Source organism: Pavona decussata, unplaced genomic scaffold (genome assembly GCF_977016875.1).
Source record: "Pavona decussata unplaced genomic scaffold, jaPavDecu1.1 SCAFFOLD_61, whole genome shotgun sequence".
NCBI classification, from domain to species: domain Eukaryota; kingdom Metazoa; phylum Cnidaria; class Anthozoa; order Scleractinia; family Agariciidae; genus Pavona; species Pavona decussata.
In genome coordinates this window covers 2,547,661-2,573,126 of record NW_028145482.1, presented here as the reverse complement: position 1 = coordinate 2,573,126, position 25,466 = coordinate 2,547,661, and the positions used below count along the sequence as shown (strand labels likewise).

Sequence of the window (25,466 nt, the reverse complement as noted above, 5' to 3'; positions counted from 1 at the left end):
TTGTTGCAGTTCTCCCTGCGTCTGATGATGATTTGCCTTCTACTGCTTCCTGGTATTTTACACTTAATTTTTGTGCTCTTTCAAACCATAAATTTATGAACTCGATTTTTTGTTCAGTTTTTTATTTTATCTGCCATTATCACGGTGCCTTAGAACTAAGCAGCTCGTGCTATAAAGAAAGTAAGAATCAATCTCAAGGAACAGTTTAGTCTCATTGATTATGTGCTTTTCATTTGCAACCTTCTCGATCGGTAGAGATTACACATTCCATCGTATTCCAGTACTTTGGGAGCAGAAGCAACAAAAATGACCACGCGCAATTGCTCTGAAACCTGACGCAAGGTGTAGCCTTTTGAACATTTCATAGTGCAGCAGCACGTAATTGCTAAATTGCCAGGACAAACCCAACAAAAAACGTGAAATTATTACTTGACACAGTACGCGTAGTGTTGCAGAATTGGAATCGTGAAATACACTCGACATTCCGTAATAATGACCGTGTGTCTGGTTCTTAACTTTACAACAACGTCATCTCAACTCCATTTCCCTCACCTGGTTGTAGAGAGTTATTAGTTGCTGCCATCCCACTAGTCTCCAGGCCCTGACTCGATTCTGTGGATGACAAATGAACATTCACCATGGACCCCTGGGGAGTTCTGCAACGTTTTTTCACCAGGGTGAGGTGGTACCCATCTCCAAAGTGGCTCTTCAAGAAGAGTGGTGAGCCAACACAGCGGAGCTTTCCGTTTGACACAATAGCGATACGGTCTCCCAGCAGATCAGCTTCGTCCATGAAATGTGTGGACAGCAAGATAGTTCGACCTGAAATTAAAGAATTAACTCAGTTTTACATATACAGGCAAAAACTAACGATAGAAGAGTCCTACGTTTCGGCGACATCTTGGCGCCATTGTCAAGGGAAACTAATGTTTTCCCAATTTAAGCTACTGAAAACAAGAATTTATATTGAACAACAAAAACATTAGCGCATCCACTATGCTGGTTTTTCCATTTACACAGAAAACCTACTTCTTATTACTGAGAATGACAGTTGTGCAATGCTCTCGATCGATATACTGAGAAACAAAAAACAAGAGAATAACTTTTTCATTCCTTCTTTGTTTTCCGGAAAACCAAGTGGAAGCCGTGATGAAAGCAAGACCTTTTCTACCTTCTCGTTGACTGCATATAACAGAAAAAAATATCTTGTTTATGCTCTTAAAACTTAAATCAGATATCGTACAACAACAAAAAATTGACATTTGAACAAAAACGTTTGAAATCCAAATATTAAACTCCACTATAACAATCCTGCAGTACAAGCAAACATTAATTATCTATCCACTCAGAAGTCACCTTTCTTATACTTGCTTAGCAGATCCCATATGGCTCTCCTAGCGTAAGGGTCAACACCAGCAGTGGGCTCATCCAAGATAACAGTTCGTGAGCCCGCAGCAAAAGCCATCGCTACAGAGAGCTTTCTTTTCATGCCCCCACTTAGGGTCTCCACGGCACAGTGACGTTTGGTGGGCAAACCAACGTCCATCACCAGCCTTTTAAACAAGAAACGAGTTTTAAACATTTCATTGAACAAATTATTACTTTAAGGTGGAAAATATAGTGAAGACTAACAAAATAATTGACAATGCGTTCTTTTAGACTATTCTGTTTTTTTAAAAAAAAAAAGAACGGTGATTTTGTTATTTTGTTTTCTCGACTATTTTTTTTTTTTTTTTCAGAAAAAGACAAGTTTCGTTAAATCCATAATGTAAATAAGTAAATTGCCACTTCGTCCCATAGCAAAATCGGTTCCACTAAAATGTTGTCCTGACCAACTGTTGGCGAAGTCGCATCAAAGCAACAGAAAGTAGCGTCTGAGTTTAAAAGCCGAATGAGACCCTTCCGGTTAAGGTACAGACCACTGAAAAGGCGGCAGAGCCCAACGGCAAAGGATTGTTGGACTCTTATGCACCAGTCAGCAAGATTTAAGTCCGACAGCGGTGTGTTAATGATAGCTCATCAATAGTAATTTGTCAAGAATATATGAATGAAGATCAACACTCACTGGTCCATTTCTCTCTTCACATCCATCTCCGCCATTCCTTTCATTCGCGCATAGAACCATAAGTGCTCGTCCACTGTCATCCTACCAATACCAAATATCAAATTCACTTTAATTGGTTTGTATAAACAATAATTATTATAAGGAAACAACGATAAACAGTGAACTTCATAACTGGCATAACTGGCGGGAGGCAGCTTGGTTTAGCGTTTAGGGAGCCTGATTTGAAATCCGGAGGTCCCGGGTTCAAGTCCCGCTCTGACCACTAGCTGGAGTTGTTTCTCGGTAGCCCCGAGTTCAACTCCTCGGCCGCGCTTGTAAATAGCCAGCTGGTCTGCCTCCAGTCAGTTGAGATTTTTAACCATGTTACGTTCAATTTCGATTATTTGTTTCTGATGTTTAATGCTCGGTCCCACTAGTACTTGTGCTATAAACACTGCCAAGGGTAAATAAAGGTTGTTATTACTATTATAATGTAATCGAAATACACTGTAACTCACTTGTCAAATAACACATTGTGCTGTGGACACATCCCCAGACTACGGCGTATCTTCTCCATATCCATGCGGATATCACAGCCATAGATGTAAGCTGTGCCAGCTGTGGGCGGGAACAGACCGGTCAGAATAGACATCGTAGTAGTCTTGCCAGCTCCATTATGACCTAGGAACGATGTGATCTGTCCTTCGTACAGGTTAAGCGTTAGTCCATCCACTGCAAGCTTCTTTCCTTCTTTGTACACCTGTCAGAAACATTCTTCATCAATGGGATGTTTCTGCATACATACAACTTGCATGTACTTATCGACAAGTACGTTGGTTTCTAAAGAAACTTCGGTGCTGCGTCGATGGGGAAACGAATGTTTGGTTTATCAACAGAGCTGATAACTAAAGGTGAATTGGCCACCGTAAAGAGATTCGAGTGCTGACGTTTCGAGCGTTAGCCCTTTGTCAGAGCGAATTGGATTTGCTCTGGCTAACGTTCGAAACGCCAGGACTCGAATCTCATTACATGTACTTCGTCTAGATACTGTGCATTTCATTTATAACAAGACGCGGAACAGAAGGAGATCGATAGCAGAGGTCTGGTGGGGGAAGGACGCAGTTATCCCTTATAAACCTACAGCAGAAGCAATGACGCGGCCACCACTATATCTGCAGGGCAAAAGACACTTGGCTTCTATGTTAAGACACTCTCGCCGAAATAAACATTCTCTCTACATAACTTTATCTTGTTATGAACAGTTCGCCCCTATTTTGAACCCCACCCCCTCCCCTTCCAACATTGATTAGGGAGTTGGGGGCAGACGAGGTCCGAATATGAAAATGCCCTAAAATGACGCACTTTACCAAGGGTGTCTCAACTCTTTCTGATAATGCTTGTAGGTTTTGAAGATCACCGGTGAAAACGTTCAAAATGTCAACAAACTTTGAAAGTTGTGGATGTCTTTTGAGGAAATCATTTGAGTTTTTGTTTTAACGTATTACCGGCTTCTTTGTGAAGCTTTACTGATGCATTGGCAGTGTAATTTTTGGAGAATGCTGCGAGTGCACGAGTTATGATTTGCAGGCCAGTTGTGACCGCTGCCTGTTCACTGACTTTGTCATAACTAGTGTGAAATTAACAGGTTTAATCGCACATTTCATTTCAAACACAGAGATTGCCAGTGCAAAACAGCCATAACAGATCTTCATTAATCAGTAGCTGTACCTTCTTCAGATTCTCTATAGTGACACCGAGTGTCAGATGTATCGGCTCTCGCTCGTACGCCAGCAGTCCCTGGGCCTGAGGCGCATCCTCCAACTCATCCGCTGTCATCATCTGGAACGTACTGCGGCTCATCTTAGGGCACGCCTGTGTGTTATGACCAAACCAGTAGGACGGCTGACAGACAAAGTACCACGGACGAGGCAGACCGTACGATCCTGGATGAACAGCTTCAATGTACCACACTAAGATGGCGTAAATAACTGTATCCATCATCATACAGTATAACACTGTCAACAGATTGAAATCATCACCTTTGACCTGCAGGAGATAAGAGGAGTTTAAGACTGTGCTTCAGTGCACTCTGCCACTTCAAAGCAAACATTACATTTTTCACTACTCAACGTTTTCATATTGAGTAACCGAACAAAAGTTAGTGCTGAACTCACGCAACAGGAGAGGACAGCAAATTGTTTTTGTGCGACCAGTGTGACAGCTAATAGCACACAATTTCAATTTGCACTTTGTTCCTCCTTGTCAATATTCATATCGTAAGCGACCAACCATGGTGGTGTACAGGGGGTGGTTTAAATGTCTTAAACCTCGCTATAAATCAGATGGTTATGCTCGCTATATATATGTTAAATCATTCTTCCCTTTAATACCATCCTCTTGCCTAATTCACAATTAATTAAAGACATTAAAGACGATCGCAGATGTGTCCGCAATTAATTTCTCATTACTTTAGAACATGCATTATACCTTTTCTGAATGATTTCTTGACAAACTTTATCGTAATCTATCCGTCCAACAGGCTCCCTGTTTTTAAGCTCAATTATTAAACTAAACTATCTAAATTATATCTATCCAACTCTAGTACGTTTTCTTTCTGTTGGTAGAAAATACCTACAAAGTGCACAAAACAAACGACAAAAGAACACAAAACAACATAACATCAAAAGAGATGCGTTAATAAGCTACATACGGGACTCTTTCCCAGGTTGGACCATTGCACTCCAACTCCCTCTTCTTCGTAGATCGCAAAGTACCTCGCTCCCAGGCCAAACGCAGACGTGGAGAGGAGACTGGCGGCCATCTTCTCTTTTCCAGACACATTCACGAACCCAGCCTCCTCTCGGATGGAGATAAACACATAAGGAAGGTAGGTGAGAAAGTAGATGATGCCGCCACACGCTGAGGCTAGTTTGGCTTTGGAGAAAAATACGGAGATAAGGAAACAGAACACAATGGTCACCACAGCAAACGCCATGAGGAACACCCATACAACAAGAGGATCACTGTAGTACAACACCTTGCCATACTGTGGACAGGAAAGGGAAAACATTGGTTAGTAACAAACGCAAATTTGATCTCACACCAAGGTTTTTGAACCTTGGTTGGCCAAGATGACTAGATAAGTGTTATCAGAAACCTTTATTTCAGTGTATTTGTAAATGCTCTTTACACAAGGAAGAAAGACCTTCAAAACTGAAAGGACTAAGAGAAAGGACTCAAACTCAAAAAGCAATGTGTGCGAATTCAAGTTCATGTTCGTATTCACGTTACACGAGATATTGGCAGCAACCAAAACACGCTTTTTCCTATCTCTGCTCTAGTGGGTCTGCTTTTACGTAAACGAAATAAACCCTAAACGGCATCAACAATAACTTTTTCCATCTGTAACGAAAGGCAAAAACGAGCAATCAATTGCGATGAAATCCGTCCGTTACGATGAAACTCAATTTGCACCATGGTCAACGTTTGTTTTTTTTACTCCTTGGTATCTCCAACAAATAACGACGCAAATTAGCTCCAGTATTGTTTTGGGCAACGCTACAAATGGCGTTTTACAAATTAAGAGGGGACTTGGAACTTCTTCGATTCAAGTTGTAGTTCGTCACGCAATCTTTCCTCCCCAACGTTGGGGAGGAAAGATTGCGTGATGAGCGTCTGCGAGGGAGGCTACTCCACTTGCGGACCACGTGACAGGAGATGCAAGTTTACATTTTCAAGCTTGTGTTAAATTACGTTAACTTATCTCATTCTGTGACTCTGCCTTTAGAACGCCAGGGAAAATAAGAAAAGAAACTTACCTTGAGAATAACAACCAACAGAGTAACAGTGATCGACATAACAACAAGCGAGGTTATAAACCAAGCAATCCAGTGCACAGCGTTAGACAGACCCATCATCTTCATGACTTCCTTCAGACGCTGTTCTTTCTCGTATACAATGGCCTGTACAGCGAGGGCTACGGTGTAAATCCACGACACTGTCATGCACAGAGGCATCATGTGCTCGATGATAAACATGAAACTACAGGACAAATAAAGATGGCAGGAGATTTGAAATGATTCAAGAAAAATCAAAAATTTTATTTTCAAAATTATTGGTAAATCAACAGCACTACTGGAACGTTAGATAAACATTTATTTTACTGCCCATACTTTAGGATTCATCGACAGGATGAAGGCTTTAACTAAGAGTGCTTTCCATTTGCTAGAACTGGCCGGGGACACCGGCCAGTCTGTAAATCGAATGCGTCATTTTGAAGGGATGGTGTTGTAAAGTCTTGAAAAATGATCTGACTCCGAATTTTGAAGAAATGCAAGGGACTAGGATGAAACTTATCCTTCAAATTGATACATTCCGTTTGTGAACTGACTGGTCAAACTGGCCAGCTCTGACAAATGGCAAGCGCCATTTGAGAAGGAAGAAGGAAAAAAATGATCACTTCAAATAGTGTTATTCTTCAAAACAGTGTCAAAGTTTCAATTCAAAGAGAAATCCCAATATCCACTATACCAGATACTTGAAGACAAATTTGACAACACTAAAGTAAAAGAAAATGCTACTCAACAACTGAAGAAAAACGTAAACAGTCCTGAATGTGAGATAAGCAAAAGCCTTACTTGTCCCTAACGTAGCATGGGTATGGCATCTCGTGAAGGTACACAGCAGGCTTGATGACATCTCTCCCAGCATGCAAATCGACAATGGCTCTCTCAATCTGATCCTGCAGCCACGTAAATCCCAGATCATAATACCGCTGATTCCAGCTCTGCGGGCCTGGCATCCAGTAAGGATCCCGGATGCTGTCAGTTGCAGGTGTGAAATATGACGCGTTCATTCGAATCTTATATTTGACGTGTGCTGGTAGGCTGGCATTCACTTTGAAATTCAAGAACACAATACCTGAAAGCGGCAGGAGTATTTCCAAATATGAATCTGGCTTTCAATCGAAACTACTGTGATGTTTAACATAACACAAGTTTGTTAAGCATTTGGCTTTTCCTCTTCTTTTTTATATTGTCAAACAAAACATTCATCAGTGGTTTGAGGCAACAAAGAGTTTTAGTCTTCTAATATCAACAGCCATTAGTCAGTGAATACACCGAAATGTGTGTTCAAATTAGAATGATCAAGTTACCTTACACAAAAAAGGTACAAGGCTACAAAATTAGTGATAAACTTTGACAAGTTTGCCAGCATTTTACATGCAATTTTCCACGTTTTTATTTTTGAACACGCTGCTAAAAGTGCAGGCTCTCTGTAACACATCGGTTGCCGTTTGCTGTCCAAAGAGTTGGCGACTCTCTAACGGTTGCTGCTTCTGAGGCATACTGATATCCAAGTTAATTAGTATACCCTTTATTTTTCTAATAATCCCAATTGGGCAACTGCCAACCTCACAAGTAAAACCAAAACTGACCTGCTACTACTTTGGAAGTGTCTCCGGCTTTTGAGTTATTGATATTTAGGGCAAAATTCAACAAGGATTTCTCATCTTTGAAGCCTCTGAAGATATCCAGGTCGAGTTTTGAGGCCATCTCCAGCCACAGGCGTGCCACACTGTCAATAGCGTCTAGCTGCTTAATCAGAGGATTGGTGTTATCACAACTGCGAGTGAGCAGCTCCTCAAGACCTTCATATTCTCTGCAAGGATAGGTAAGTAAATATGTCATTAAACTTTCCAGAGGACTGCCAGGGGAAATATCTGGTCAAGATGTTATTGCTGGTTCCCAATGCCAACCACACAAGTTTTCTATTTCAAATCAACTTCAACAAAGTTTTTAATATAAAGGTTCTTTCCCCATGTTTGCTGATGACACAGCAACTGGGGACCTTTTTGGGTGAGTAATTTTCTCAAGGACTTTTTGAGAGGAATGGCTTTTGGCAGGGACTTCAGTGATGTATGTAAAGGGTTTTTACGCAAGGAACAAAACGACTTTTGAGAACTACGTTCTGGGCCAAAAAACTTTTGGGTCCAGTTTTAGCTTAAAAGGATTTTTTGACGGGGGTGAGGAGGGTTCTTACAACTTGGCCTCACTCACAATTGCTAATTTACCTGAGTACACCTTCCCTGGGACTCAAGGGGCCAATCAGAATGTTTCTTTCCTTTGCATTGTGGACCAGTTCAGCCATATAGTTACATAAGGCGAGGAGTGATGGTCAAAGACATAAAAATATGCATTTTTTTCCTTTGTTTAAGTCTCTTAAAATTATAAAATTTTTGGACCTAGTAACTTTTTATTTAGCCATCTTTATGTACAAATATCACAATCCACCTGTTTTTATTTCTTTTTTCACTAAAATAACACAGATTCATAGCTATAATACAAGGCTTGCTGCAAAACAGTCTTATTATCTCCCAAAAGCAAGAACTAATTATGGAATATTCAATATTATAATAATTTCATCGGGCATTGCCGCGTATTTTGCGGGCTAAAATGGAAAATTCAGCGGGCTAAAATATATTTTAGCCCGATGCTCTAAGCCAATGAGAAACAAGAACATAACGTAGCCAGCCGCCAGCCAATCAGAACTGGAAACCATTCAACTGTTCGCGCCGTTTTCTTGCTTGTTTGACTGGAAGCGCTGCCATCTGCAAAAAAATTGTTTTGAGCTACAAAATGGCTGAAAAACCTAACGAAGAAGCAAATTCCCAGTAGTTTCAGCTAGCTAGAGAAAAGGACTTACAGAAACTGGTGTACGATGGTGGAAATAATGCCTGTAGTAGCTCCATGGCCGGCGGCGAGGTGAAGGTAAACAGCTTGTCTTCGTCGAGCGAAACCTGCTCAGTTTAGCACTTGCACAATTAATTTTAACACTTGCAAGTGACCATGTCTTCGCTGCTCACAAAATTCTGTTATTTTCCCTTTGAAAACTTAGAAGCAATATTCTCTCGACAAATTTTGCGGTGTTCTGTTGAAGTTTAAAGCTTATGCGACAATGAATAGTTTTGAACAATGAAACAAATGTAAAATAAACGCCTGTCTTTGATTTCTTTTCTGAATGCCCTCTGAAATTATTATAATAGTAATAGAGTTGATGTTCTTGGGCGTAAATATGTTTTTGGCCCTTCTCAGAACTCATTTTAGCCCTCGCCTGCGGCTCGGGCTAAAATGAGCCTGAGTCGGGCCAAAAACATATTTACGCCCGCGAACATCAACTCTATTGTTATATTAGATTTCAAGGTCCGTCAGTGTGGAATTCCATTGATGAAGATATTAAATCATCTTTATTTAAAAAGAAAATGAAACAACACTTAATCAAAGATTAATAGACATCTGTACTTCGATTTCGATTTTGCAATTCTAAGATAAGAAATAATACTGTTTTGCAACGTAAAAATTATGGTCATTTTAATATTCTGTTACTTTACTTAATTAACTCTGTTTAACTTTATTTTTGTGTGTATTTATGTGTGTTTGTTCTTATGTCCCTGACCTTAACATTTAAATATCTTTTCTTAAAGCTGGTTGCCTGGCATTCTTAGGTTATTTCGGGCAGCCAGCACCCGTATCATCTATTGTATGTATATATTTATATTTTCTGTTGTAATAATAATGGGGTGAAATAAAGTATTGTTGTTGTTGTTGTTACAACTACACTGCATTTTTCATTTGAGTGTTGTAAAACCAAACCCTACATAAATCAATTTCACCAATCAGAGCAGGATGTAAATAGCACGAGGAACCAACCAGAATTGCCATAACTTTAGCAAATACATGTCTGCTGTTAGCCATGGGAAACGGTTGTGGGAGCAAGTCGAGATTTTTTGTCGGCTTTGTTTCTCATTGGTTGATTGGTTTTGCAACCCAACCACTGACCATATAGTAAAGCAAAGTAAAAGTAAACATCAAGTTTGACACTCAACTAAACACCACTCTATTATTACCTAAGCTTATCTGCAGGTCTGTATCCAGTTGTATTAGATGACAAATCATCATAACGCTGGAGACACTTGTGTTCACTGTTCAGGACAAGTCCAAGGTAATACTGCGAGTCATTCAGCTGTAAAACTGCACGGATCTTCTTAGAAGTGTTCAACCAGGCTTCTGCAAGGTGCTCAAGTTTTTCTATGTCTGAAAATGTCCTGTTTGCCTACGGAAACACAAATATCAAACACTCAATCAGAGCGCTCTGTGAACTCGTCAATTGAACAGATGAATGAAATGATATCGTGCAGTTCCAGAAAAAATCCATACCCACACCATGGAAGGTCACTGGAAATTCCTAGGGGGAGGGGGTCTTGAAATCCAAAATTTTAGAAGCAAAGTATAAAGCTAAACTGGAATTTCCCGGGGGAGGGGGTGCAATATAAAAAAACCTTCCATGGGGGGAGTATGGATTTTGTCTTAAGTTATTTGCTTCTTTGATTTTCATACCTAAGTAAGAGTAGCAGTTGTTCACTAATGAAGCATACACAATTTGCAAGTTAAAAAGGAAACAGCTGTAAACAGATGGCTAATTAATCACCTTTTTGATGATATCATCTGCTACGGTCCCATTTGGAGAGTAAAGTATTGTTGGATTATGAAGTAACAGGTACAGCATCAGTCGCATGGCTCTTGTTTTACAAGCTGTTGTGCGGCAGTGATAGTCATACATATGATTCACCACCTTCTTGGACGGCTGTGCTTTAGGATCCGGCCCACATATGATAGGGCCAAGATTCTTCCACATTTCTTGAAAGTATATCTTGTTCCTCTCATGTCGCGATTTGTTCTGCAGTCCTTCAGTGAAGGAGAGGTTGACCTGCAGCAGTCGTGCCAGTTCCATTCCTTCTTGTACCAGGTGCACAAACTCTGACAAGTTTTTCAGCTGCAAATTGAAACAGGACGAATGGAAGCATTAAATGTGTAGTTGGAGTGGGAGTGTGAAGAGTTCCAGTTAAGGGGGGGGGGGGAGGGGGGTGACTTAAAATGGGAATTTCCAGAAGGGTGGGGGAGGGGGTCTTACAAAAACTCCCTTCTTTGTGGAATATGGATATCAAATGTCGTGGTGGTGGTAGTGGTAGTGATAGTGGTCGTGGTAGTTTGAGAAACTCACATCTCCTCTGAGTTTTTGATATGACTTGTTGTAAGCAATGAAGTCCTCACGTGTGACATTCAGCTGAAAGAAAATGTAACAATCAAACAGTCTTGTCAGACAGGCTGGAGATGAAATAATCAAGTACTAAAGCCATACCAATACACTCTTTTCTCTTTAAAAGAATATTGTTTTTCCGGTCCAGACTGAATATTCTTATTTTTCTACCGATGTTAGCCTAAAAATATTATTGTGAATATTCTTAGATTATAGCGTATGACATTTCCATTTTAGAATGTATCGGGGTAATTTCAAACAAGTGTTTGGTGTCCAGATCTGTATCAAACTGTCATTAGCATCGAACATTTGGCTAGTGCAGGATTTTATCGTTTTACTGGCTAGTTTTGCTTTTAGAGAAAGGAAAAATTTTACACGGTTTAGTTAAAAAAATATAATTGTTAGTATTGTATTTACCTATTTTCAACACAAAAACTTATATTCTTTTTAAAATTTCAGCCTCGGATATATTCTTAAAATATTCTTAAAATTTCGCAAATTTCAGCCTCGATATTCTTATAAAATAAATTCTTATAAAAAAGAGTGATTGGGCCTGCTACCTTTTCTTGAGTGTTTCAAGTTTAATATGCTCTATACACATCTTAAAGTGACTCCAACATCTAAAGAAGCTGTCCTTATACCCATGTGTTCAAATACCTTTTAGAACGATAGGGGCTTATTGCAAAACAAAAACACCTCACTTCTTTCACTTAGGATAATAATAATTACTGTAGCGGGTTTTTGTCAGAATAAAAGAAATTTGAAGACAGGTTTTGCTCTTGACTGTGGCAGGAACAACAAAATTACCAAAAATTTGAAAGAAAGGGTTCAAGAAAATTAGAAGTTAGAGTGGCTGAAAATTGATGGGAATAAAAACCAGATGTTCCAACCTTCTGCATGGCAGCATTGTGGTCTATACGCTTTTGAAAGTATTGTGCCAATATCTGTGCTTGCAAAGGTGTTAAATTACATAAATGCTGAAGTGTTTCCTGCAGATAAAGAAACAAAAAAAAATCACTATATTTTTTATATTTCTTGACTGTGATATTTTAACCCTGTTTTGCCCACATTTTTCTTAAGATCCTGAGTTTCCCTCTGTAACCTCAAGAGCAAATTTTAAAACTGACAGTGATACTCGAAAAGTACATTTTTTAGAATGTCCAAAACTGCCTCCTTTAATAAGGTCTACAAAATGGGATGATGGCATCATATGACATAAAAATCACACCATTAATTCTGAATAACAGCCATTTTACATCCGCTAATTTGGATGCCTTGATTTCCACAAAACCTAAAAAAAAAAAAAAAAAAAAAAAAAAATGGCAAACTTGGCTTTGAAAATAATCAAAACCAATAAATAAACACAGCACATTTTAAAATTCTTAACTAATTGAAAAACAAACCATCAAAAAAATTTCAAATAATGTTAGAATGTGGAAACATCAAGCAAGCATTATGAACAACAGCATGTCAAATCAAATTGCATGTACAAGCAAGATAAATTTTTAGAAAATTCACTTGTTTTGATTTGATTTTAAAAACATTATGAAAGATTCAAGTCAATACCAGCAATTTCTTTCACCCACCAACGCCCAAGGTTCAAATAGGGTCGACATCTAAACACAAACTGCTTTATACCTTGTCAATCAAGACAAAACTCTACAGTATCAGTATCTTGTGTGGACAAAAATTTGAACTTGCTTTGTAAGTTGAAGATTCGGTTACACTCAGTTACACTAGCTTTGTAGCTATTTGCAGGACAAGCAACTTATATCTGAATTTGTAAAATAAAATGTTGTTGTTGTTGTTGCATGCACAAGTCATATACCTTTTGATTTGGACCTTTGAACACAAAAATTCTTTCCAGCTCAGTAGTATTACACGAAGATGAATTTGGCAGCGCGTTAGGTGTGTCTGAAGGCTAGAAATTAAAGAAAAACAAATCACATTTTTAACATCAAAAGGCCCTTGGAAACTGTAGTTAGTTTTTAATGCATAATATTGCCAAACATTACAGATACACAAGAATTCTAAGCAGAAGTGAAATAACAGGTTTTGATCAGTTGAAACATGTCTACACTGTATATTCTACCCTCCACCCCTCCCATAGTCCTGTATATACTACTATCTCCCCCTGCAATCTATGACAACCAAAACTTGAAATGAATCCTTTATCAAGCTTAATAACAAAAATAAATAAATATATAAATAAATGTTTTATTTTGCTTTTATACATTTACTTATTATAGTCTATTCATTGTTATTGTTAGAATACTATTTTCTCAACAAACCAGTTCAACAGTGAAGTTTGCTGGCGCTTGACCAGTGACAGGAGGTGGAAGTGGTGTTGCAGTAGGAATCATACGATTCATGACACTAAAGAGCAACAGTCCCAGGAGACCTGTCCCACCAGGTGAAGCAGCCTGCTGTGGCAATCTCTGATTATTACGCTGCCTCAAAAAATCCCTTCCATGGGTACTGACAAATTTTGCAAGCTGTGAAAATGAAATCACATTGATTAATTAATAATATTATTATTAATACAAATCTGCACATTAATTTATTCATTAAACTCTCCCCTCTCCTAGTCGCGATGTATTGTTCTGATTGTCTTCAACAAAAGCAGGTCAATCAAAATCCATTATTGTCGCGTATATCGCAAGGGAGGGGACCCACTCACCCCCTTCCTGCGTGGCATCAAAGCATCAATTGATTCATTCATTAAAACTGGATTAAATTTGTAGGCCATATTGTTAAACATGCTGTGGACTCAAGTGTGCCATTTTCAAATGGAAATTTCACCATTTTCAAACGGTAAATCGAAAGAATAACTTCTAAGAAGCACTCGACATTTAAAATGGTGGAAATTGGAGAGTTCCTGGCGAAGGAATCATGCTTTGCTTGACAGTCTTAGACCACGATGGCAGACTGAAAACCCGGACTGAAAAGAGGTCATTGAGAAGCTTACGTTATCGTAATGGAATTTCCGAAATTTCCGGTGAAACTCTGAGTAGCGTAACATAAGGGAAACAACGTAACGCGATCTTCGTGACTCAAACTATTCCACTAGCGAGGAAAGTTTTATCAATCGGCGAAGCATAATTGGAATAAATCAATCAGCCTCCGCATCTCGCGTAAATGCCAGTATAGGCATCTTGTTGATCAACCTTACATATTATCATTCAACACACTGTCCAAATATGGTCATGGTGCACTGAATATTCGACGTCTGTAGTCAACAAATATCCTGCGATATATGTAATTCTGTGTGTTGGGGACAAAAATTCCAAAATAAAGATCATCTGCAGCTTTTCAGCAATACAACTGTGCTTTGTTATCAATTTGCTGAATAATAAAACAAATATCTTGCTTAATCTTGCAGAACATCCCCTGCTTTTAGCCCACTCAGCCAAATGGCCTTGTCGGCGAAGTATTCGCAAGCCAACATTCTGCATGCAGATTTCACTGGATAATTGTTAAATACTTAATATCTATTTAATACAATCCTTAAAATAATTATTTGCATGATTATAGGACCTTTTTCATGACAGCATTACCTCTCTAGTATTAACTGTTGTATTCAGAAGCTCCTCTGATAGTGACGGTGGAATCGACATGTTCTGCAAAAACTGCTGCACTTCATTGGGGTCAGATAGTATTTCTCTTATTGTGAAGTCTACAAAGAGAAAAATATGTCTATGAGGAAACATGTGGAAACAAAAAATTATGAATGACTGAAGATGAAGATTATATTTTATTGCAAACAAGAAGCTGTTTCCAGCTTATACTCGGACCATATTTGACTGTGTGGCACGTAAAGCCTACAATCTTTTAACAGTGATAACCTCCAGCATTGCCAATTCCCCCAAATAGATAGCCTGCGAGCAAGCTCTCTTGGGGGTGGATCCTCTTTCCCCCTCCCGCCCCCCACCCCCAAGAGAGCTTGCTCGCAGGCTACCAAATAGATAGATACAAAGATATAGTGAGGCAATAAGTAACCACCAGATAGAATTGCATTTCTTGCAGTCAGAATGAAGTACAGGGGAAAACGACATTTGCCAAACAAATGCTTATTATAATCCCCGGGCTTTAATCCTTACATTTTCACCTTTCGTTTACAGACAGAAACCATTTGTAAGGTCCTAATATGTATGTGACGCCGGGTCGATGACGGATCGTAATTTTCGGTATGATTGAGACCCGGGGGGGTACTCCCTTATGTGACCTTAACGGGGACGTGCGGCCCTATAGGGTATGGTTTTCAGGGTGTTTTGTCTTGAACGGGGTATCTATTTCATCACTTTCTGTCTTAAACAGGGTATCCCTACATGACCTAATGGCTTAAACAGATTGTGATTGCCAATGCATTAAACTACAGTAAAAAACTAGCGTATTCTTATTTCATTCTAGTCTTAAACAGGGTGTGATTGTGGGTTAAATGTCTTAGAAAGGGCCTGAAAATTTTGAATTCTGTCTTAAACAGGATAGGGAAATCGGAGAATTGTGTCTTAAACAGGGTCAGGGTTTGAACGCCCGGGCCGCACCTCCCTACCCAAGCATCTGTTGGGTATCCCCTCCCCCCCGGGATTTAGAGTAACGTTACGCATCACGCATATGTTTATATCCTTGTACGTTTTTAACTCGTGAATGCGCGTAGCGCAATGAACGAGTTATAGCGATAGCTGACTTTTGACTTGGTTGGTTGGTCGGTCGGTCGGTCGGTTTTGTCATTAACTTTCGGGCGTGCGCAGTGAATGAGTTTTAAATGCAATTAGTGGAAAAAACACGCGAACAATTATTGTTCACGGCGCATCAGGAAATTCTTATTCAATATTTAGAGAATAATTTGACGATCATATAGTGCAGGAATGGAGATTTTTCGTTCAATCTGAGCAAAGTTACAAGTTTTGTCAGTTTTTCAGAAAGTCCGGGGTCGTAAACTCAATTAGTTAAAAAAAAAAACGTGAAAATTTTTTTCACGACGCGTCAGAATTCTCTCATTCATTCTGTAGAGAATAATTTGACAATTATTTTAGTGTAAGAATGGAGATTTTTCGTTGAATCTGAGCAAAGTTATAGGTTTTTTTCGTTTTTTTCTACAAAGTGCAGTTTATTTTAAGAATTAAAAATAATTTAATTTAGAAGTAATTTAATTACAAAATAATTTAATTTGTCAGTTTTCACGCGAACGCGGAACGTGCCATGTCACGCATCATTGACGTCGTAAACAAAATTATGCAAATTTCTGGTGAAATGAACACTTTAAGATCTTGTCAGCTTTCATAGAGGTTTCAAAGGGAAAAAATGTTTCATTTTCGAAATTTACAACTGGTAATTTATGGGAAAGCAAAAGGACGCGGTCGATAAATAATTCTTATTTAGCAAGAGCTTGTCATAGTGCATTATTTTTACTTGAGGATTGCGTGGACTGAACCCCAAAGGAAAAATTTCACGCATTTATGTCGGGCATGAAATGTAATGCGATACTTTGTTGAACAGATTTCCCTTTGTGAGATCGGCTTGCCCTACAGTAATTTTGTAATTTTAATTCCCAAAAAAACTTCACTTGCCCATCGGGCTAGTGATGGTTAGAATACACAAGCCCGATCGCAAAATCCAGTAGCCCCGGACTATCGGGGACACGAATTTGCATGACGTAGCTGCACATGGCGTGCTTCTATGAACTTTGCATAAAAAAAACACGTGATTTTTTTTTTAATCGGCGCATCAGAATAATCTTATTCAACCTGTAGAGAATAGTTTGACAATCATTTTTATAGTACAAGAATGGTTATTTTTTGTTACATAATCGGGCAAAGATATAATTTCTTTTAGATTTCAAGGAAGTCTCCGTAGCCGTCTAAATTTCAATTACTATGTGTCATCTGCATTCACGAGTTGGCTCACAGGAGCCTTTGATTCAATGTTTCTCTGTTTATATTTTTAAATGAAATTCAGGGGAAAGCATTTGTTATTCACCTTTCATTTGAAGACAGAAACAGTTTCTACATTGATTGTTTTTCTATAGTCAACGTGAGACATCTTTATCTATCTTGGCCCGCGAGGTCATAGACTGATTTAGTTGCCAAATGTTCGGTTAAACAAAACTAACCTTGAGGGACTCAGGTTAGCCTATAAAACACTCCGGTTAGCCTAAAGAGCACTCCAGTTAGCCTAAATAGCACTTAGGTTAGCTTAACGGTTAGCAGTTTATGTTGGGGTTGTTCATGCCTCGCATGTTTTGTTCATGCTTTGCACCTCTGGCTCGCATATTGCAAACACTCCTCACGGCCCGAAAACAAAGAACGCGACCAAGAATTTAAAGAATTTGATAACACGACAGAAAATGTAACTCGTACCAGCTGAGTACAAAAAACGAGACCGAGAACAATAACTTGTGGCCCGGAGTCTTATCTCTCGGCCCATTGCGACCCCAAAAAGAAAAAAGAATTTGATATTATGCTACTGAAACCTTAACTCGGTCCGCCTTACGGCCCGAGTAATTAATTTATCTTAAACTGTAAGCTTCCTATGCATATAAGAATTTTGCATATTGTAAAGCACTCGACTTGATCTGATGGAAAAGCATTACTAAAATAAATATAAATTTACCATTATTATTATTATTATGATGATGATGATGACAGTCCTGATAATGATGATGACAACAATGAAGTTCAGAGTTTGCATGATAAGGCACAGGTTCATGTAATGACTGTTAATATAAAGATTGTCCAATACTATTTTTACAATAACTGTCCAAATTCCCGCGCACTGATTGGCTCGTAACTATTGTCTATAAGAGTACAGACAATAAAAATGACATCAGATGTAACGCGTGTGCTTCCTCAACAGAAAAAATAGCCAATTCCGCGCGTACTTTTTCCATGTTATTGTAAACAAATCGACACCAGTTTTCTATGGTCTATACTCTTAATAGACCATAAAATGACGCCATAAAATGTCCAAAACTTGGCAGTGAAACAACTCGCCTGCGGCTCGTGGTTCCACTTGAGTTTTGAACATTTTCTGACGTCACTTTATGGTCTATAAGAGTATAGACCATAGAAAACTGCCATCTATTTGTTAAGTAGTATATGGAGCACAAAGGTGATGTTGTATAACCCTGGTATGAACTGAGCTAATTGTGTAGGTAGTAGTTAAAGCTGATTAGAAAAGGTGCATGGAACTTCAAATGAAGTGCACTTACTGTCTGCATTCTGAGCATGTGACAAAAGTTTTTTAGAGTTTTTATCAAAGTCTTGATAGTCTTGAGGCAGTGTTTTTAAGTCATCCACAGTAGACAGACTTGGCGATGATAGAATGTCTGCAATGTGGTCCAAAACAGCACCAATACTGAAAAGAAAGCCAACAAAAGTCAGTAAGTCAATTTAAGAAATTAGTCATATATTTTGGTTGAACAATGCCCCATGGCCGACCACTGTTTTCAGTTCTGGAGATCCCAGCTCTTGTATTAAAATAATTATTGTTAAAACTAAGACCACTGACTTCTGCATTGAATTGGCACAAGAATCCCAGCTATCTCCTGCTCAGTTATCTTGAATTCATAATTTGCTACCTCGAACAAACACATCACTTAATGATGACAACATAAATACCATAAAATTCCAATATATATATAAGACCCTCCCAGGGTTGTCAAAATAAGCCGGCAACCGGCGCATTTCACCGGCTATTCCGAATACTGCGCCGGCTACTCCGACTGCTAGGTTTGTTCTAAGCATGGTATTGTGGAAATAAAAACTGTTCTGTTAATAATTCGTTGGAAGTCAAATCGGAACAGAGGCAATAAAACAGCTATTTTACCTAAAAAGTACAATAAAATGTGTGCGTGCCACAGATGTCAATGCGATTGGCTGCGCTTGCGAAAGCGTCAGTCAGTGCGAGAAGAGATTGCGTCAGTCAATGCTCGAGGTTTCCAAAAAAATTATGGCGAGCGGAGACAGCGGAGCAAAATGAAAAAGGACTTTGCTCGATTTCAATTTCGTTAAAAAGAAGATAAGAGAAGATGAGGAGAATGAAAAGCAAGACGACGGGCAACAAGGTAAGCATTAATAAAAACTCTTTTTTTGCACGTTTCGCATTGTGTGGGAAAACAATATCAGTCAGTGGACAGGCCATGGATTCAATATCCGGATACGGCAAGAAGAAAAGTCGTTCTAGTTTACTGGTTATCTTGTGAGTACTGGCATTAACATTAATGTTACTTTCGTGGTACTTTTTTTGTGGCATTATCACTTTTGTTTAATTTACTACAACAGTGTTAAATTTTGTAAACCCTGATTAAATTTACTCACTATATACATTTACGTTTTTTGTGCTGGCCCGTCTCTTAAGCAATCAAAAAGAAATGCCAAGGCTAATACTAATATTGAAACGAAGAAGAATAATTTTAGAATAATTTGAGCTTTATTTGCAAGACGAAAACTTGCAGCTAAATGCGTGTTTATTCTAACAAGAATATCGCCGAATTTATCCGCCAGACGCGATGGCACCTCTGTTAATTAGTAAGATGTTCATTTCATTTTTGTGGGTCTTGACTGTTTATTTTCACAGGGTTTTACATTATTCAAAAGACATTTTAATAACTGTGAATTTCGTGAAAAAAGTCAAATTTGGCAAAAAGTTCTTATAATATTGCAGGCCTAACGTTTTTAGCCATGCCATTTTTACGAACACTGTAGTTGAGATTGACATACTGGTTTTAAAGCAAGTCTAATTAATTCTGTCTTTTAGAGATGGAAGTTGTAAGCACTGACGTTACCACACCAAGTACCCAGTTAAATAGTAGCTCTGCATCCACTAGTCAGGAATTGGAATGTAGCTCCATTCATCAATTAAGCGGTTCAGCCTCAAGTGACCCAGCTCTTCACAATGAGGGTAGCACGGCATTGCAAATACTAACAGAAGAGGAGACAAACGCAATTGTTGAAAATTTGTTTTCATCAGCACAAATCGATAAAATGCATCACTTTCATAAGTGCCGAAACATGGGCTGTAACGGAATTTCAAAAGAAGAGATGGATCGGGTCAAGATGACCAAAAAGAAAGATCGTTTTCAGCACGAGTGGTTGTTCAGGAGGGAGACATGCTTTTGTCCCCAAACTGGTATCTGGTGGCTTGTTTACGTGGACAATGAAGGGATGTACTGCTCACTCTGCCGTAAACATAAAAGCAAGTCTGCTCAAAACAGAAGTGAAACATTTTCAAGTGATCCATCCACAAGATTCAAGTGGAGTACAGTCAAGGAACATATGACCTGTGCAAAACATCAGACAACAGTGAAGAATGAACTGTTAAATCGAGTGTCGCTCTTCCAAAAGCAAGTAGATGAAAAGGAGAGTTCTAAGCTTGTAGTGCTACAAGAAGCTTTCCATGCAGTGTACTGGCTCGCAAAGGAGTCCATTGCCAACAGGAAGATCACGTCCCTCCTACAGTTGATGGAGCTCTTGGGTCTTGAGGAGCTGAAGTATTTCACACACCGATCTCGAGGATCACTCAGGGAGATATTTCTTACCATTGGAAATACAGTACGTGAGCACATCTGTGGTAAGCTTCAAGAGCAGTCCTTTTATGGCCTGTTGGTGGATGACATGGCAGATGTCAGCAACGAAGAGCAGATGCTGGGTTTTGTTCAGTTCTTTGATGTGGACCAGGGCAAACTAGAGTGCAAGTTTTTATTTACAGCCAATGTTTTGGAAGAATCTGCAAGTGCTGATGCAACAACATTGCATGGTGTTATCACTAAACAGCTTCAAGTTTTGAATATTCCGTTAAAGAACCTAAGGGGCCTCGCCACTGATGGGGCAAGTGTAATGACTGGTAAAAACAGAGGCCTAGCAGCATTACTGAAGAAGGATGTCATCAGCTTAGTGGCAGTTCATTGTGTATGCCACAGGTTAGCTCTGGCCTGCACGGACACCAACGACGAACTAGCAGTGATAAAGGAGGTGGAGACCGAGGTCACACAACTGTGGAAAATCTTTGACAACTCTCCAAAGAAGCTTGCAGCATACCTAAAAGTACAAGAGGAGATGAAACAACTTACACTTGGGGCGAAGGCAAACAAGAGAATTGGCAAGCGGTTAAAGAAGGCCTGCAAAACACGGTGGCTATCTTTTGACAATGCCATAGCAGCAGTACGTTCAGATCTACCTTCCATCCTCCAAACGCTGCGCCAGTTGAAGACAGACCCTTCTTGCTATGGTCTCCTGAAGAAGCTTATGAAAGTAAAGAAAATAGGCATCATTTACATTCTTCATGAAGTTCTTCCTGTACTAAGTGACCTTAGCAGAGTGTTTCAACAGGGTACGATCAACTTTGCCCACATCAAACCATCAATCACCGTTTGCAAGGAGAAACTTGCTGCACTTGTTGAGAGCAAATCTCCAATAAAGAAGCTGCAAGATGATTTAGCTGAAGGAGGAACCTTGGCTGTCACTGAAATCAAATTCTCAAGCAAAGACATCGAGTATCTGGAGAATCTATTGAAGAACTATGTCAATGGGCTGGTTAGGAATATCACCAAGAGATTCAAAGATGCGACTCCAGTTCTCACAGCAATTCAAGTATTTGACAAAACAGCCATACCACCCAAAGAGAGTGATGATTTCATGGATTATGGCAAAGAGCATATCGATGTTCTGGCTTCTCACTACTTCCCAGGAGATGAAGTTAGTCAAACACAGCTTCAAGCTGAGTGGAAACTCATCAAATACGACCTTCTCACATGGAAGCTGCCTCAAACTGTCAGAGATGGTAAACTTTCTTGCGCAGAATGGGTCATGCAGCAGCTTGTTAAGCAGAAGTTTTCTTACCGGGGACACTTCCCTCTGATGATCTCTGTTGTAGAAGCCCTTCTTGTCATTCCAGTGTCAAATGCTTGGCCCGAAAGGGGGGCATCGAAAGTGAAGTTAATCAAGAATCGCCTCAGAAGTCTTTTGAAGGGGGACATGCTAAATTCCCTGATGCATATCAGTTTAAATGGCCCATCTGCTACTTCGGAGGAGGGCCAGCAAGTAATCAAAGATAACGTGGTTTCCTGGTTGGCTGCTAAAAATCGCAAGAAACTTCCATCTGTTCATCCATCTCTTTCCACTGCCACTGGTCCTTCCACTTCCACACAGCCAAAGCCAGCAGAATCCAGTACCTGCACACAGGGTACTCAAACGGTGGTTGAAGAGCTCACAGAGCAACTGAGTGTGGATGATGAGGTTACTCTTGCAGCTGAAAAACTTGGGCTTCCTTTAGACAATGAATTGGGTGATCATGAATCAGACGAATCTGATTATTACAGTGATTTGGAAGACGATTAGAGCAATCTAATCTGCAATGAATAAGTGTAATCTAACGCATCATGGTATTTTGTATGTTACAGTAATTTACGTTTCAAACACTGTGAATTAAAAAACCACACACTGACAGAAACCGTACAATACAGTGAAAAAGAAAAGTTACGTTGAAGACAAAATACAGTGTGAGAGAATAGTAGTTTCCTTCTTGTGTGCTGTAGTTTCTCAGGATTTTTAATCACATGGCATGTTGATGTAAAGAAAATAAAGATAATGGCAGGCATGGTGAATTAAAGCTGTCCATGCCAGTTATCCATGACTTCAGGTATCACATAAAGGTGGATTCCAGAACTATAAGATAAACTTAACAGTGGGAAAACCATGTGCAAATTTACACAATGTTTGCTGAGAATAGGCCCAGATTGCATTTCAGAGTATCATTTTTGGCAAAAATTTCCTGGGGAAGGCCCCAGGACCCCCTATTGAAGGGGGCCAACATTCCTCCATACCCTCACTGAACGATGCGTGTAGCCGCCTACTTTATGGACAGAACCTGCTACTCAGAAACCTACTGACAACCCTGCCCTCCGCCAGCCCTTCCTCTCCAAAACAAAACAATCTCAGAAACTAAAATCTTTCCAATAATGGCCCCTCCAGCATAAAAGCCCATAAATGGTTACCTAAGGTTAGGGCTGTATAGTCTACTGAATAATTTATTATGACTAAGGAAAGTACATGTACCTTGCATTAGGATGTACTGGAAAGCCATGCTCATCTTTATCTTTGTTATTACAGAATTGCTGAAGCAAAGGAATGATTCCTGATGAAGGCAAGGCACGCACTGGAAATACCTCTGTATACAAACAAACAAGCACATCAGCTGTTTTCTTCTTTTGTTGAGCTATATAAAAGTATATGACAAAACTCTTGTACTAGCATACAACTTAGGTATCAGAGTGCTCCTATTAGGCAGGAGCTAAACTTAAACCCTTCTGAATACTAGCTCAGATGCTCTACAGATGCTCTGGTTCCTCATGGATACTTAAACCTTTTCAAATGAAATGCAGCAATGTTTTCCTTCATCTTCTTTGTTTGTTCGCTGCTAGACTTTGACCTTCACTCAATTCACGGAGCAAAGAAAGTGACTCAAGGAATGACTTTCTAATATCTTATCTTGATCATTAATTTACTGATTTAAAAGTTGCCTTGAAAATTATACAAGCATTCACTGCGCATCAACAGCTTTTAAAGAACTTCTTCAAAAACTATGCAAAGTGGAAATTTTGCTGTGATAACAAATTTGTTACTAAACTAGAACTTTTTTTGCAACAATTCACACAGTAGACACTAAGCATACTTTTTAAACAGGTGCTTTAATATTACTATTATTATTATTGTTATTATTATTATTATTATTATTATTATTATTATTATTATTATTATTATTATAATAAGCTTTTTTTATTTACTTTTAACTTGTAAATAGCAATTTGTGTGGAATATTTTAATAAATAATAATATTTTAAAAAATAAAAAAATTATTATTATTATAATTATTATTATTATTATTATTATTATTATTACTATAATAATATAATCCTTATTAACATATATACCAAGCAGCTGAAATTGTTATTTACAAGTTAAAAGTTGAGAAAAGAACTATTAAAACCTATTTATAATTCATTCAGATTTCGAGACTAATTTTCGAAGCACAAACTTTTCAAAAGAAAATACAAATGTCATAATAATAATAAAAATAATAAAAAAACAACATCTTAATCAACATATTCCAAACTATTTATTATTATTATTATTATTATTATTATTATTATTATTATTATTATTATTATTATTATTATTATTATTATTATTATTATTATTATTATTATTTTGCTATGATCCTTCAATCAATGGAAAATGAAAATGTGGGTGAAAAAAAATTAGATATAATGAAAAAGTTGCCCTAGGGTAGCCCTGGGGTGATCATGCAACTTTTTGTTATAATTATGCACATGTATTAACAAATTTTCCCATGCTTTCTCAATATTCAATCGAACCTACTAAAATCAAAAGCTGTACATGTACTATTTAAATTCGTATCACGTACTTTTTACAAAATTGTGGTTGTATAACATGGCGTATTGCCACCCATTACGTCATCATGAGGAAAAAAGCGTACCAAAAAAATCGCTGACAGTTTCAATGTAACTAAAATTCGGTATAACATCTACGCGTAAGCTTACTTTTAATTCAAAAGATTTTATTTCTCAAGCCCTGAGACCCTTCCCGTGAAACGCACCATCAAATAATACACTTTTAATCATCGCAAGCCAGCAGCTTGTGTGGATTGTGAATGAACTTAACGTGTCATTAACCAACGATATTTGCTTCGCCTTACCTTCGGGAACGAAGTCAGGCTCTCGCCTAAATCGAATGCCCATCAAAATAAGAAATAAAACCAGCGGTTTCAAAACTTCTATCAGCAGAGCAAACTGGAGAGATACAGAACGTATTGAAAAAATTTAGCATGTTAAATTAAAAACAAAATGCGATTACGTGTATTAAATATCCTATAGTTGGCTAAATAGGCAAGACGAACATGGTGTCGGGACAGCTGCTGAAAAACAGCACGACTTTACAGCTAAGCTCTCAAACACTCACCGGCGCTCGCTTCTTCAAGGTATAGTTCTTCCAGAGCAGCAGCCTGAGCTGCAGTCCAAATCCCATTGTTCGCTTGCTTGTGAATTGGACCACGACAAAAACAGCAAGAATATTTTAACACGAGTGCGAGGAAAATAAACAAAACATTTCTGACGGCTGATGTCTACGCAGCGAAGCGTTTAACATCGCTTCTAAAGTCTTTTACGTCGTGGAATTCAGTCAAGATTTAAACAAAACGGTAGCTCATTCACCTGAAAGCTCTTTATGCGATGCAACAAAAAAAAAATTGATACCGGTTTTGTGTTGACCTTTGAGTGCTGAGTGAAAAGAACAGAGAAAGCGTTTAGGTA

General features: G+C 38.6%; 2 protein-coding genes across 2 annotated transcripts in view; one reads left to right on the top strand and one right to left on the bottom strand.

The window, feature by feature from the left end:
* Nucleotides 1–25,449, bottom strand: part of LOC146479073 (ATP-binding cassette sub-family A member 2-like) — a 43,446-nt gene extending 17,997 nt beyond the window's left edge. Inside the window, exons 1-20 of the mRNA XM_085111350.1 lie at nt 25,117–25,449; nt 24,854–24,947; nt 23,194–23,305; nt 18,351–18,496; nt 14,698–14,816; nt 13,432–13,635; nt 12,969–13,061; nt 12,031–12,129; nt 11,105–11,167; nt 10,532–10,876; nt 9,951–10,156; nt 7,482–7,705; nt 6,682–6,964; nt 5,863–6,085; nt 4,755–5,090; nt 3,773–4,090; nt 2,563–2,804; nt 2,066–2,146; nt 1,357–1,553; nt 553–822 (exon numbers count right to left, since the gene is read on the bottom strand). Coding sequence (XP_084967476.1) covers nt 553–822; nt 1,357–1,553; nt 2,066–2,146; nt 2,563–2,804; nt 3,773–4,090; nt 4,755–5,090; nt 5,863–6,085; nt 6,682–6,964; nt 7,482–7,705; nt 9,951–10,156; nt 10,532–10,876; nt 11,105–11,167; nt 12,031–12,129; nt 12,969–13,061; nt 13,432–13,635; nt 14,698–14,816; nt 18,351–18,496; nt 23,194–23,305; nt 24,854–24,947; nt 25,117–25,182 — 3,721 coding nt within the window. The 5' untranslated portion in view covers nt 25,183–25,449. The remainder of the gene's footprint in view (nt 1–552; nt 823–1,356; nt 1,554–2,065; nt 2,147–2,562; nt 2,805–3,772; nt 4,091–4,754; nt 5,091–5,862; nt 6,086–6,681; nt 6,965–7,481; nt 7,706–9,950; nt 10,157–10,531; nt 10,877–11,104; nt 11,168–12,030; nt 12,130–12,968; nt 13,062–13,431; nt 13,636–14,697; nt 14,817–18,350; nt 18,497–23,193; nt 23,306–24,853; nt 24,948–25,116) is intronic.
* On the top strand, nt 19,900–22,476 carry LOC146479074 (zinc finger protein 862-like). The gene has a single exon (XM_085111096.1). It carries the CDS (start codon nt 19,900–19,902, stop codon nt 22,474–22,476), a length of 2,577 nt encoding a protein of 858 aa, XP_084967222.1.
* Nucleotides 25,450–25,466: the final 17 nt, after the last annotated feature.